The sequence below is a fragment of the Malania oleifera genome, chromosome 6 (assembly GCF_029873635.1).
Source record: "Malania oleifera isolate guangnan ecotype guangnan chromosome 6, ASM2987363v1, whole genome shotgun sequence".
Classification (NCBI taxonomy): domain Eukaryota; kingdom Viridiplantae; phylum Streptophyta; class Magnoliopsida; order Santalales; family Ximeniaceae; genus Malania; species Malania oleifera.
The window spans coordinates 44,568,915-44,583,570 of NC_080422.1; the positions used below are offsets into that span (position 1 = coordinate 44,568,915).

The 14,656-nt window shown below is 38.3% G+C and overlaps 1 protein-coding gene across 2 annotated transcripts in view; it reads right to left on the reverse strand.

The window, feature by feature from the left end:
* Positions 1-14,656, reverse strand: part of LOC131158005 (pyrophosphate-energized membrane proton pump 3) — a 71,319-nt gene that overhangs the window by 17,931 nt on the left and 38,732 nt on the right. For both annotated transcript variants that reach the window (XM_058112548.1, XM_058112549.1), the window contains 3 exons: positions 12,083-12,267; positions 11,439-11,876; positions 11,169-11,333 (listed from right to left, as the gene is read on the reverse strand). In XM_058112548.1, the coding sequence (XP_057968531.1) occupies positions 11,169-11,333; positions 11,439-11,876; positions 12,083-12,267 (788 nt within the window). The remainder of the gene's footprint in view (positions 1-11,168; positions 11,334-11,438; positions 11,877-12,082; positions 12,268-14,656) is intronic.

Consider the following 14,656-nt stretch of genomic DNA (forward strand, 5'->3'; position numbering starts at 1 on the left):
CAGAAAAGCTCAAAAGTTTGCTCCAAATTCTCCAGGAGAAAGAATAATACATAAATGAGAGGCAGAATCAGAACTATCAAAACAAAGAATACACGCATCCAGAGATGATGCCGTAGAAAGCCTCCTACTCTACAATAGATCACAAGTATTAACTCTATTAAGAACAGCCAACCAAATAAAAGCCTTAATTTTAGAGGAAACTTTGGCCTTCCAAATACTTTGATAGAATGACAAGTTCTCCCAAATGAACTCAAATAAAGATTTGCAAGAAAAGTCTCTGGAAGAATCCAGTACCGACTTCCTATTAGGACACAAAGACACCAACTCCTCCACCTCTCTATCATTAAAAGATCAACGGAAATGGAAATCCAATGAAAAATTGTCTTCATTAGATAGCAAAAAAGAAGAAACAGCCCCATTATTTTGCTAAGAAAGACGATACAGACTAGGAAATGAAGAGCCAAATTGCCCACCACAGGTCTTCCCAAAATGAATGTGAAGCCCATTACCCACCCCAAATTTGGACTTAGCAATAAAATATGGGTAATGATGGGACATGCATCTCCAAGGACTCTCAAAAGAAGATCTAAAACTCACATTAGTATCCCACCCACTTTCTTATATGCCAAATTTGCTTTTAACTACTTTATTGCAAAGAGAGTTATCCTCTAAAGGAAACCTCAAGGCAATGTTTTCAGACACCAAAATCCTAAACCCAACCCCCATCCTTTTTTTGACCTACACACCACCTCCCAGCCAACCAAATGATCTTTCTTCTCTCCAACGACAAACCAAAGAAAGTCTCTCAATTCTCTCAATAGTCCTAGCAACCCACACAAGAACTTCTAAGCAAGACAATACTGAATAAGTGGCCCAACCACATGAGGAAAAAAGAGAACCCTTCCCCTCATCAGCGCACCAAACTAGGACAACTGCCCAAAAGAACCTCTAAGTATCTCAAGGGCCGATCTAGGGTAACACGCACTACTAAAGAAGCCAACTTCGAAGATCTGTTAATTCCTAAATTAATACCTACAATCCCAATTTTCCCTGAATTTTACTTTTAACACACTCAAAAAAGTCGCAATATGGTGAGCATATTTAAAAATAAAAAATTCAAAAATTCAAAATTCAAAATTAAAAAGAAAAATTAAAAGGTTCCTGTGATCCTCCAACGAGTTGACGATCCCTTCCAACCTCTGATTTGCCTCCGACGACCCCTTCCGACGTCTCATCTCTCTCCGACGACCCATTCAAACCTCTCATCTCTCTCCAGAGACCCTCTACAGCCTATTGTCTCTCTCCACGACCCCCTACAACCTCTCTACTTCAAGATTTATTCTCAGTCTGAGGTCTTTGCTTGAACTAATTCGAGTATTCAACTCTCATTCTCTCCAGTGTTGTTTGCAGCAGACTCCCACAAGACTCTCAGCCACTGTCTCTAAAACTGAAGGTAGCTGCAGCTCGCTTTTGGTTTGTTTCAATTTTCAATTCTCTTCTTTTTGTAATGTTATGGCTCATGCTTATTTTTTAACATGTATTGTGTGTTTGTTAGCTAAAATTGGCCTATATGATATTTAAAAATTATGTTTCTATTTTTTTCTCCATTGTTCTAAATTTTTCTCATTTTTTTTACTATATATAAATTGATTTTATTTATTAATTATTTAAAAAAATACAGTCCCAAAATTCTTACGCCTCACCACGCGGAGGGTAAAATGCCTCGCCTTACGCCTTCGCCTTTTAAAACATTGATAATGATAGAAAAGAAAACATTAGACAAACAACCCTTCATCCAAGTCCTCCACCTAAACCCAAACCCTTCCCTCTCCAAAACCTTATTAGGAACTTCCAATTGACTCAAATCATTAGCCTTTTCAAAATCCAACTTAAACACATTTCCCACCCTTTCCTTCTCTGGACGTCCTCCACAACCTCTTTAGGCACTAAAATGGCAACCGCAACTTGTCTCCCCCCCCCCCCCCCCCCCCCGCGCCCCACAAGGCATTTGATACCAGAAAAATCATATCACTACTAAACTCAGCCTATTCACAAGCACCTTTGCAATAGTCTTATACAAACTAGTAACCAAACTAGTATGCCAAAAATCAGCAACATGAATAGATCTACTCTTCTTAGGCACAAAAGTGATGTCTAAAACTCCATTAAAGAACCCCTTAAAATCTTCATTAAATCCACTCTAACCACAATTCAACAATATTGGAAAAAAGCTACATAAAACCATTTGAACCTGGAGCTTAATCCCTTTCAATCCTAAACCCTACCTACCTAACCTAACTTTCCTCAAAATGTCTCTCCAACAGAACTGCTGATCCAAAAAAATAGGATTCCACTCTTACCCTTCAATTATTTGCCTACATTATTGTTACAGAGATAATTAAGGATAATTAGGCTGTGAATAATTTAGTTGAAATATTTTAATATATATTTAGATTGTATATAGCAGAAAATTAGGCTGTAAATAATGCTGAAAATCTGGCAGCATTTAAGCACTGAAAATCAAGCAACAACTATGTAAATCTCTTCTATATATAATGAAAGCAAACGCGATCGAAAGGGCATTCAGACCAAAATTAACATGGTATCTGAGCCCCTCTTCTGATTCTATCGTTTCGATCTTAATCACTGGGTGCAATTCTCATCGCTGTTTTTTATTTTATTTTTTTATTTTTTTGACAAATCCCTCTCGGTTTCAACAAGTTCTTTCTTGCTTTTCATGGACATCGACCTTCTCCATGGTGTCCACTTTGGTGGTTTTGAGTTTTGTTGGGGGCTGCCGGAATTTTTTTTTAAGTTGTGCACACTGTCCTTGGTTGCAGGCTACTCATCTCGGTGTTTTTCTCATGGTGGCTGGGCATCTTTGTGGCTGTTGGCAGTTTCTGTGGTGGTCAGCAGCTTCGAATCCTGGTGTGATCGACGAAGGTGCTGTGTTTCTCCCTCTGCTGTGTCGTTTTTCACACAGGGCAGGTATTTCGAGTTAGGCTTCCTTGTTTGATCTGGGTTTTTTTTATTTCTGCTGGGCTTTTGTAATCTAGTTGTGTCTGTGGACCTCTTATTATTTGGATTTGGACCTGATTTGAGTTAGGCTTGCTGTTTATTTGGTTGACTGCTTGGGATTATTCTTTTTAGTGCCTTTCATCATGCCTATTGAAAAGACTATTGTTCAATTTATTGGAAAGAATTTCCCTACACGGGAATTCCAATTTAAAATGTTCTTGGAAGGGAATGAATTATCAAACCATATCAATAGTTCTGGTCAAGTTCCCACTGATGAAAAGGAATTTGCACAATGGGAGGTCAAGGATGCTAAGGTGATCTCTTGGCTGTTGGGGACGATTGAGTCTCACCTTGTGACCAATCTTCGCTGTTTTACTACAGCTCAGGCTATGTGGGATTATCTCCACAGTATTTACCACCAAGATCACAGTGCTTGGAAGTTCCAATTGGAGTTGGAAATTAGTAATTATAGTCAAGGTAATTTACGTATTGAACAATTTTATTCTGGTTTTATTAATCTTTGGAACGAGTATTATGCTATTGTTCATGCTAAGGTTCCCTCTACGGCACTCGCGACTCTTCAAGCGGTTCATGCTGAGAGTCAACGTGATTAATTTGTAATGAAACTATGACCTGAATTTGAGTATGTTCGAGTCAGTTTATTGAACCGTAATCCGGTTCCTTCTTTGGATATTTGTTTGGGAGATTTATTGCGTGAAGAACATTGGTTATCCACTTAGATGGGTATGACTTTTGAGAAGGTAATTTCTAAGGCTGTGAATGTAGCATATGCATCACAAGGGAGAGGGAGGAACAAGTTGCAGTGTTTTAATTGCAAGGAGTTTGGTCATATTGCTCACAACTGCCCTAAGAAAGTTTGTAACTACTACAAGAAAGAAGGTCGTATCATCAAAGACTATCAAGTGCGGCCTCAAAATCACCAATCCCAAGCTTTTGAGGCTGCTATTCATTCCTCTTCTTCTTCTTCTGCACCACCCACTGTAAGCTCAAATTCGTCTGTTCTCACACCAGCAATGGTCCAACGGATGATTGCGTCTGCTTTTACGGCCTTAGGCCTGCATGGTACAGCTACTAACTCAACTTCTTGGATTGTTGATTCGGGCGCTTCTAATCATATGACTGGTAATATGACGGGTCTCCATGATTTTCGTAAGTACAGAAGCACGCAAAATATTCAGATTGTTGATGGCAATACTCTTCCAATTCCTGAGGTAGGTAATTTGGGCTCTTCAATTTGCAGGGTTTTTGTCTCTCCTGAATTGTCTACCACTTTGATTTCTATTGGACAACTGGTAGTCAATAATTGTGAAGTTCATTTTTCTCATGGTGGTTGTCTTGTGCAAGATCAGGTGTCTGGGACGGTGATCGCGAAGGGGCCAAAGTGGGACATATATTTCCTTAATAGTTCTCTATTCCTAATGTTGTTTCTCTTGCTTGTACGACTACTACCAATAATAATGAAGTCTGGCATAAGAAATTGGGTCATCCTAATTCTGCTGTCTTGGCTCATCTTATGAAACATGGCTTTTTGGGCAATAAAGATTCATTTTCTTCTTCTCCTGTATCTTTTGATTGTGCTACTTGTCATCTTGGTAAAAGTAAAACTTTACCTTTTCCTGCGTATGGTGATCGTGCTTCTAATTGCTTTGAGATTGTGCATATTGATGTTTGAGGTGTGAGTCCTGTTATTTCTCATGATCAATATCATTATTTGTGACGTTTATTGATGATTATAATTGATTCACTTGGATTTATTTTCTCCACTCTAAAGCTGACATGTTTTCTATCTTTCGAAAATTTGTTGCGTTTGTCAAGACCCAATTAAGTACTTATATCAAAATTTTACGCTCCGACTCAAGGGGGAGTACATGTCTCATTCTTTTCAGACTTTAATTTAGCAAAAGGGGGTCATTTCCCAACATTATTGTCCTTATACCCCTCAACAAAATGGAGTTGATGAGCATAAGAATCGTCATCTCTTAGATGTCATTCGTACTTTGTTGATTGATTCTTCTGTACCTTCTAAGTTCTAGGTAGAAACTTTATCTACTACTGTCTATTTGATCAATCATTTGCCTACTGCCACTCTAAATTATGATTTTCCCTATTTTCAATTATTTGGCATATCTTCTGAGTATCAATCCTTTCATACTTTTGGGTGTGTTTGTTTTGTTCATCTACCACCTGTTGAGCATCACAAGCTTGCTGCCCAGTCTGTCGCGTGTGCCTTTATGGGATATAATCCTACTTAGAAAGAATTTGTTTGTTATGATGCTCATGCAAACAAATTCCGGATATCTCGGAATGTGATTTTCTTCAAAAATCAATATTTCTTTCAGTCCCAGGTTATTTCTAATACTCTTATTACTCTTCTTCCCGCTTTTGATGATGTGTCTTCTTCTATTAAGCAATTTAAACCAAGTGTGGTGTATCATCGACGTCCTCCTCCTTCTTCAACACCCCTTCCAGACACTGATTCATCATCTGATTCTGCGGTTCCTCGGTGCTCCACTCGGGTTACACATCCACCGGATAGGTATGGTTTTCCTCATACCTTGCTTACTGCCACTCTTGACACTATTTTTGTACCTCATTCATATACATAGTCAGCCACCCAAGCATGTTGGCAGCAGGCCATGCAAGAAGAAATCCAAGCTCTTCAAGATAATCACACTTGGGATCTTGTGACTTGTCCCTCTTGTGTCAAACCTATTGGTTGTAAATGGGTGTACACAGTCAAGTTTCGGTCTGATGGGTCACTGGACAGATATAAGGCCCGTCTCGTGGCTCTTGGGAACCGGCAAAAGTATGGTATTGATTATTAAGAGACCTTTGCACCTGTCGCCAAAATAACTACTGTGCGGATTGTCTTGGCACTTGCTGCGTCACAGGGGTGGTCTCTCCGGAAAATGGATGTGAAGAATGCTTTTCTACATGGGGATTTGAAGGAAGAAATCTATATATATACACCTCCCGGCATGTTTGCTACACCTTCCTCGAAGGTTTGTCAGCTATGCTGATCCTTGTATGGATTGAAACAGGCTCCGTATGCATGGTTTGATAAATTTCGCTCTACCCTGCATGCTTTTCATTTTACTCAGAGTCAATTTGATTCCTCTCTTTTTCTTCGCAAGACTTCTGGAGGAATTGTATTGCTTCTAGTATATGTTGATGACATTGTGATTACTGGCTCTTGTGCTGATTTAATTAAGCAATTACACCAGCATCTCAAGGCCTCTTTTCACATGAAAGATCTTGGTCCCCTGCAGTACTTTCTTGGCCTTGAGGTGCAGCTTACTCTGACTGGTATGTTGTTACACCAGCACAAATACACACAGGAAGTGATGTCATTGGTTGGTCTCCAATTGGGTAACTCTGTTCCTACTCCCTTGGAGGTAAATATTAAGCTACGTCAGGAGAAAGGCGAGCTTCTATCAAATCCATCCTTGTATCAGCAGCGAGTTGGGAGTTTGAACTACTTAACGATTACTCGTCTTAATATTTCTTTTGCAGTGCAGCAAGTCAGTCAATTTAAGCAGGCTCCCCGACATCTTCATTTAGCTGTTGTCCGCTGCATTATCCGATATCTGAAGGGCACATCTACACGCGGGTTGCTCTTTCCTAAGGAATCTTCCTTACAGTTGGTGGGGTATAGTGATGTTGATTGGGCCGGATGTGCTGATACTCGTCACTCTGTTACTGGCTGGTGCATGTTCTTAGGCAATGCTATTCATGCTTCATTCCACTCTTCTTCATGCTGATAATACCAGTGCTATTCAGATCGCCGCTTATCCTATCTTCCATGAGCGTATGAAACATATCGAAGTCGATTTCCATTCCATACATGAATCCTTTGACAAACAAGTGATTACTCTTCCTCACATTTCCACCGAACATCAAACAGCAGACATATTCACTAAAGCCCTTTCTCAGCACCGGCATCAGTTCTTGGTTGACAAATTGATGCTTCTTGATCTACAAGCATCAATTTGAAGGGGGATGTAACGGAGATAATTTATGATAGTTAGGCTGTAAATAATTTAGTTGAAATATTTTAGTTTATATTTAAATTGTATATAGCAGAAAATTAGGCTGTAAATAATGCTGAAAATCTGGCAGCATTTAAGCGCTGAAAATCAGGCGACAACTTTGTAAATATCTTCTATATATAATGAAAGCAAACCCAATGGAAAGGGCATTCAGACCAAAATTAACACTTATTCCTCTGAAAATGGATCTGCAAAAAAATCAGTAAGCTCACTTGCTATCACAACAAGATCAGAAGTAACCTCACCTCCCTAATAACACTCCTCTTACCATTATACAAACTTTAAAAGAACTTAGTGTTACAATCACCCTCCCTAACCCACTTAAATTTTGTCTTTGCCCCTGCCTCTAACTCTTCACTTCCCTAAAATGTGCCTGTAACTCTTTTTTAAACCATCCCCTTAAAATGCCGTTTTTTTATTTAATTCTACCGTCTCCAAAAACTTCGACATTCCACTTCTTCAACAATTAAGCTTTTTGAGCTTTCTCAAAAACCTAAAACCACCACAACCCCATCAACCTCCTCACTTCAAGTATCTCTCACTAAATGAGGAAAAGACTTATGATCCAACCACATATCTTCAAACCTAAAAGGAGTAAACCCCACCCAACTTTTCTAGACTCTTTAACAAATTTGGAAAATGATCAGACACAGGTGACAAAGCCATTCAAGAAGGGTTTGGAAATTCATCTTCCCACACAATGCAAAATAAGAACCTATAATCAACTAGAAACTGCTCTCCACCTACCCATTGACCAAGAAAATAAATCATCATCCAATTGAAAGCCTCTTAACCAACACTTCCGAATAAACCTATCAAAATTACTCATGCTAAAAACTTCTCTCCCCCTTCCTTCTCCCTATAAAACTTTCAAATCACCCCATAATAACCACCTAGGAACACAAAGCCCAAAAAACTGCAGACAACCACCCCCCCCCCCTCTCTTAAAAAAAACAAATAAACAAATAAATAAACAAGTTTCTTAGTGCTGGCCTAGTAGAACCATACATGGCAATAACCATGGTCTTAAATTTCCACGAAACTGTCGAAATTTCTGATTTCCGTCACCTTCGAAATCAAAATGGCAGTCGATTTCCGTCTTGCATAATTTCTGTCAAAATCTCAACGAATCATCCGAAATTTATCGAAACCTCGAAATTTTAGCGAAATTTGTCGAAATTTATCGAAACCTTGAGAGTGAAGTAAATTTCTCTTTTAATTTATTTTATTGAAACAAAAGGTTATCACAAGTGCTTTTGAAATTATATGAAAAAATAAACTTATAGTAATATTTTATTTAACCATTCATGTCTAAATTATCAATATTTGTATAATAAATAATATTTAAATGATTTATGAATTTCATTTGCATTAACTAAATATGTTTAATGTACATTATCTTACAAACATGTTTGATACACATACTATTTTACAACTTTTTCACCTCATACAAAACATAGATGTATTTAATTTGTAATATATTAGTCTTAAAACTTATATTTTTATGTTTGTTAACCATTTCTAAGGTTTCACAAAGAATTTCATGCTTTACTACTAGTTTCCGTTATTTTTTCAAATCGACATCAAAATCGAAACTTCCGTACTTTTGGAGCTTCGAAATTTGAGTTGAAATCAAAATTTAAGACCTTGGCAATAACCGACCACCAAAACCTACCTCTAATATCTAACAACACTAATAAGGAAAAGAAACCCACTAGATTATCAATATTACAAATGGAATGAGTGTGCCCCTAGGGAAGGAAGAAACTCCCGCTCCTTAAACCTCCTGTCTCAAATACCCCTAACCACCCCCTCATCCACCTTCTCAAGTTTAGGTTCTTAAACAATAACAGGAGCACTTACACCCAAAACTTTTTCAATGAGCCCTCTCTTTCTCACATCCACATCATTTCCCAAGGCAGACACATTAGAGATAGCAGTAAGACAGCATTTCAAATGAGAAAAAGCCAAAGATCCCTCCTTAGTTACATTTTCTTATTGGTCATCTCCATTATCCCTCACTTCCTCTTGCTCAAACAAAGCACAATCCCCCACTGTCATTATGCACTCTGTAGACCTCTCAAATATTATCAAAGGAGAACTTAAATGTTCACACTCATCATCTATCCATTTTATTCCATCAATTGATCCAGTAAAAGACCCCTACAATTTTCACTTAAATTCTCCAACTCGTTATCTGATTCTAAACCCTCTTTATCATCACATCCCCCCAAATCTGAAACCATCTCATGGCTGTTTCATAGTAAACAATAATGAAGACACAGCTTGCTGAACTAGGATAGTACTCTTATGCGATGTAGACCTGAATGACCAACTGTACCAACATCAGCCAAAAGTTCCTTAGGACTACTAACATCACTGTACTTCGCAAGTACCCCAAATTTCTGAATCTTCCCTTCGTCAAAATCCAAAACCCTCGTGTTTTCTGATCCATAAGTCCATTACTTGGCCAACCTCATTCATCGCTTGTATTGTTTTCTTGTTAACTTCCAAATTCAAGTTTTTTTTTGTTTCTGCAACAGATACTCTAGAATCTGCATCAGCCGCGAGTTCAATTCTGCAACTCCCAACCCTTCCCCCATATTAACACACCAAACTTGAAAGAGATTACCCAAACCCTTCTCACTTAAATTCCCCAACCCAACGACCATTAAATTACCGCCCCATCTGCATCATTACTCCATTGATTTCTCCCCTGAAATCTCGCCATTCAGTCCCAACCATCATATCCGATTGGATCCTTGCCAGCAACCCTGAAATCCTTCACCAGAGGTTGGCACAAAGCATTGGTGTAAGATACACACTAAAAGACAATCTGCCTTCTCCATTCCTCACAGCTGCATCATTATTGCGTTCCCCAACATCTCCCTCATTATCCTGCAATCACCCTTTATGGCCAAACCTTTATATATTATTCAGTTCCAGATCAACACATGCTTTCATCGATGAGATTTTATATCCATTCAGCAAGGGCTCACCCAAACAACCCCTTGACGTCTATTTTGCAGCCCATGGCTTATAACCACCCCAAATGGGCCCAGTTTTTGAAGGCACAAATCTCCTTGACTTGAAATTCTTACCATATACTCCCCTGTCAACAATTCTCTCCTTCAAACCCAAAATACTCCCCTGAAATCTTGCCACTCCAGTCCCAACCACCATATTTGATCGGATCCTTGCTGGCGACCCTGAAATCCTCTGCCAGAGATTGGCACAGAGCATTGGCGTAAGATAGACACTAAAAGACAGTCTGCTTTTTCCATTCCTCATAGCTGCTGATGTTCCTCAAGCTACAACCAAAACAGAAAGAGACATTCCCCTAATTTCACCTAACCTCCCCTCCCCCACCAGTTGGAACATCTACCAAAGCCTTTCAAAAATTCCACCAACCAATGCTGCTTTCTATTTCTTACAGAATTAGTTGCTCCTATCTCCTCCACTTTTTCCAGGCACAAGAAACAACTCCTATGTTTGAACAGAAATTTAACAATAAAAAACCCTCCTTCATTCCTGAAAACTACCACCTGCCCCGCCTGCAGAACCCTTATCTAATTCACAAGGTCCAGACCAAAGATCATCTATTTGATTAAGAGCAACTGAAGTTCCTTCGCAACCAGAAGCAGGTAAAGTGTGCCTTCCTGCAAAGTGCAAACTCTGATATACCCAAATTATCCAAGTTAAAAATTTTCCCTTAAACTTTAAAATAATTGTGGAAACCCATATTAACTTAATCAAGTTTAAGACCTGCATAGCTTCCTTCCGCAACATTACAACCTATAACATTCAAAAGGGTTATCCAGATTACACCATACACCACAAAGAAATGGGGTTTCCAGTGTGATTATCGTGCTTCATCCTCCTGTCACCTCACTCTCACCTCTTAAAAAACTTCTGAGTCAATTGATCAATTGGAGACAAAAGAAACTTGTCAGAATCAATGGTGATTTCCAGTTGGTCTCTCTCGCATTAAGCTCTCCCTCAACAGATTTTATTTTTACATTGAGTTTACCCCCATTAATAGTCAGAAATATTCAATTCAGAAATATTGTATCAGCTAACCTGCTTGAAAGGCACACTAGCGAATGCCGCTACCTCATCCATATAAGCACTAAAGAGAAGAAAAGATGCAAGTGCGGCCGATCCAATAGCAAATCCTTTTGTAGTTGCCTTTGTAGTGTTTCCAACCGCATCAAGAACATCAGTGATTTCCCGAACACTTTCAGGCTGTAAGAGGCAATGTAGTTGATACACATAAATAAAAAACGAAGAAAGAAAAATCTCCGTTGTATTGGGACAATATTTTTGAAGAATTGACCAGATGAGTTTTACCTGCTGACTCATCTCCACAATCCCACCAGCATTATCAGCAATTGGACCAAACATATCCATTGTGAGAACATAGGCAGCAGTGCTCAGCATTCCCATTGTTGCTACAGCTGTCCCAAACAGCCCACCAGTTGGATCTCCAGCCTCATCCACCAGTCCTGAGGTGTGACCCAGCCAAAAGGCCAAAACAATTGATATACTAATGACAAGAACAGGAAGAGCAGTTGACTCCAGACCCAGACTGATGCCTGCAATTATGTTAGTGCCATGCCCTGTGGAGCTAGAAAGAGCTAATGATCTTACAGGCTCATGCTTGTAGTCAGTATAGTACTTGGTGATCCAGACAAAAGCATAGGCTGTCATGATTCCAACCAACCCACACAAGGCAAAGTTCAACCAAGCAGAAGGTGCTTGTTCTGTATAAAGCATCCATCGGGTAGACTGCAGAAGCAATTCAAATAGCCACCAATAAACATCATGTATCAGTATGCAATAAATCGGAAGCTAAAAAAAGAATTGCAGGTCCCAACTCCTAATCAAATTAGAGATGCAAAGATGACTTCATAAGAGATCATGGATTACAAATATCAGCTGCAACAAAACTACAAAAGGAACATCAACAATTTACAAGTGTAAAAAATTATTACCACACCAAATGTCAGAACAGCTAAAACTATTGTGATAGAATATCCTTTCTGAAGAATTGCCATTGGATCCTCTATAGCCTTCATTCCAGAATCTCGGACGCCCCTTATTGAAAATATTCCAACTGATGATATAAGGAGATCAAAAGAATGGACAACAAGAGGAAACAGTATGAAGCCGGATGGATCTGCATGAATGAAATAAATAGTGACCCGTATTAGTTTGAGAAAGCTACAATCCTTACCACTAGCAGTAAACGCCACAAAGTCATGAGTAATACCACGAATTATAATCCAAATCTAGTGAGTGCTACTGTAACTCATCATTTGAAACAAAGATTACAAACTTCAACTTTTAGAATTCTAGATTTATCTACACTCTTAAAATTTTTTGGCACCCCACTAGCAAAATCTTTTTTTTGGGGGGGGGGGGGGGGGGGCGGGAGAGAGAGAGAGAGACATTAAGAAAAATCTTCCCCGTGCAGATGTCTATTCCTTGAAGGGTTATAGATTCATACCTCATGGGGCAAGGGATGACAGCAGGCAGCTCAAAAGCCCATGTAGAATTCTTTGTCAAGCACCATTCGACATATTATGAAACAGCCAAAGACCCTATTGGATATTTTCTGCCTATTCCTAATGATTTACCTACCAGAGACCAAGGACTTAAAATTCGATTTTGATGGAAATTTCGATGGTCTCAATTTCGACGGAAATTTCAATTTCAATTTAAAGAAATGACGGAGTAAATAATGGAAATTTACGATGAAACTTTGGGAAAAATTAAAATAGATGATTATGCATAATTTGGAATCAAAATAAATTTAGATGCATACATGACATGCTTTTAGTGTACAGGGTATATAAATTGCATATCTCAAAGCAATAATAATAATCAAAAATTAAGTAGTTGGATAAGTGATGTAATTCACTAAGGGTTAATTGGGAATTGGGAGGGACAAAATAGTAAAACAAATGTGAGAGGGCATTTTAATTACATAATAATAGCAACAACAACAACAACAGCAGCAACAACAATAACAATAACATTCAAAATTCATTTTTTTTCCCAATTTTTTCCATCAAAAATTGAGCTACAGTGCCAAATTTATTAAAAATTTTGAGATATTTTTTGAAATTTACTGAAATTTTCTTCGATATTTACCAAAATTTCCCAAAAAAGAAGACCAAAATTTCAATGTTTCAGCCGAAATTTAAGCCTTCACTTCCAGATGGTAAGGCGGTTCAGTAACAGCTTGCATTTGATGCCATTGATTTGAGCACAACAATCAATACTACCATACTTCCTGCTGCACTGCTTCCTCTCATCAATTGCTAAGTGACTTTGCTTGCCGCGTGTGATGGAAGAGGGGAAAGTGCTACAATGCAAAATCCTACCCTGGGGTAACTAAACTGTGCCAATTCACATCTCTTTCACTCATAGAAGACCTAGCCTAGCTCTACTTTCTTCCTTTAACAAGGAAACTTATATAATTTGGAAGCCTTTCACTCATTCCTCATGCAAATCTTGATGTTCTTTTTTCTGGCTAGAAAGCATTGATTTTTTCTCCACTTGGGTTCCTTCCCTCGATTTTTAATGCCATTTTTCATTATAAAGTGAAGATTACACACACACACACACACACACATATATAAAAAACCAGGGCAAGCAATAACATTGTAAATAAAAGCAAAACTAGCACCTAAATGAAATCAAAGAAAATCATAATGAAAAATACTATTTTTAATTATGACCAACAAAAGATTTTGAATGACATCACTTTAATCTCAATCTTTAGAGTTTTAATGTTAGAATTTTTAAGCACAAAGTGTGATTAATATAGTTAAATTTTTATTATTATTTTTAAGTTCTAAAAGCTTGAAATTGTTTGGAGAAAGAATGCAATTGAAAACTATTTTAGATAATGCAAAACCTGGGGGTGTATCAGTCTGCAATGGTGGTTGTGGCTGCAAATTAGAGCACCACAATCACATAGTTTCCCTTTTTATTGAAACTCTTCTTTAGATCAAACCAAAAAGCCCACTTTACGCTAGTTTCCCCTGCAAATTCCACTTCTTAGTGCATTTCTTTGCATGTTATTGATTCTAACTTCTTAGTTGCAAGATAAACCAACTCTAAACCCATCTTGTCCAACAAATCCTGAAATTTCGTGCCACCAATTCCGTTCCCCTACTTGGTCTAATTATGAACAGAGGAATTCTCTTAAAATTAAGGAGGAATTGGAAGATGGCCATCACCTCTAAAGCTTTGCGGATTCCCAGCGCCCTACATGCTTCCAAATTCATCCATACTTGCCTTAATCCATTCACTAGGAGTATCTTCATCATTAAAAAATAGTGGCTCATTCCACAGAGACTGAAGGAATTTCAGAAACATGAAAAGCCTTTGCTATAGAAGATTCCTCATTATAACCGCAATCAGCTCCTAAATTTCCCAATGATATAACCCCCTATAAAGCTGATAAGACTCGCGAAATCACTCTCTTCAGATTCATTGCTGCAATTTTTTCACTTGCAGCGTTACCACTCCCCTGTATTCACACCAGATAAACCACC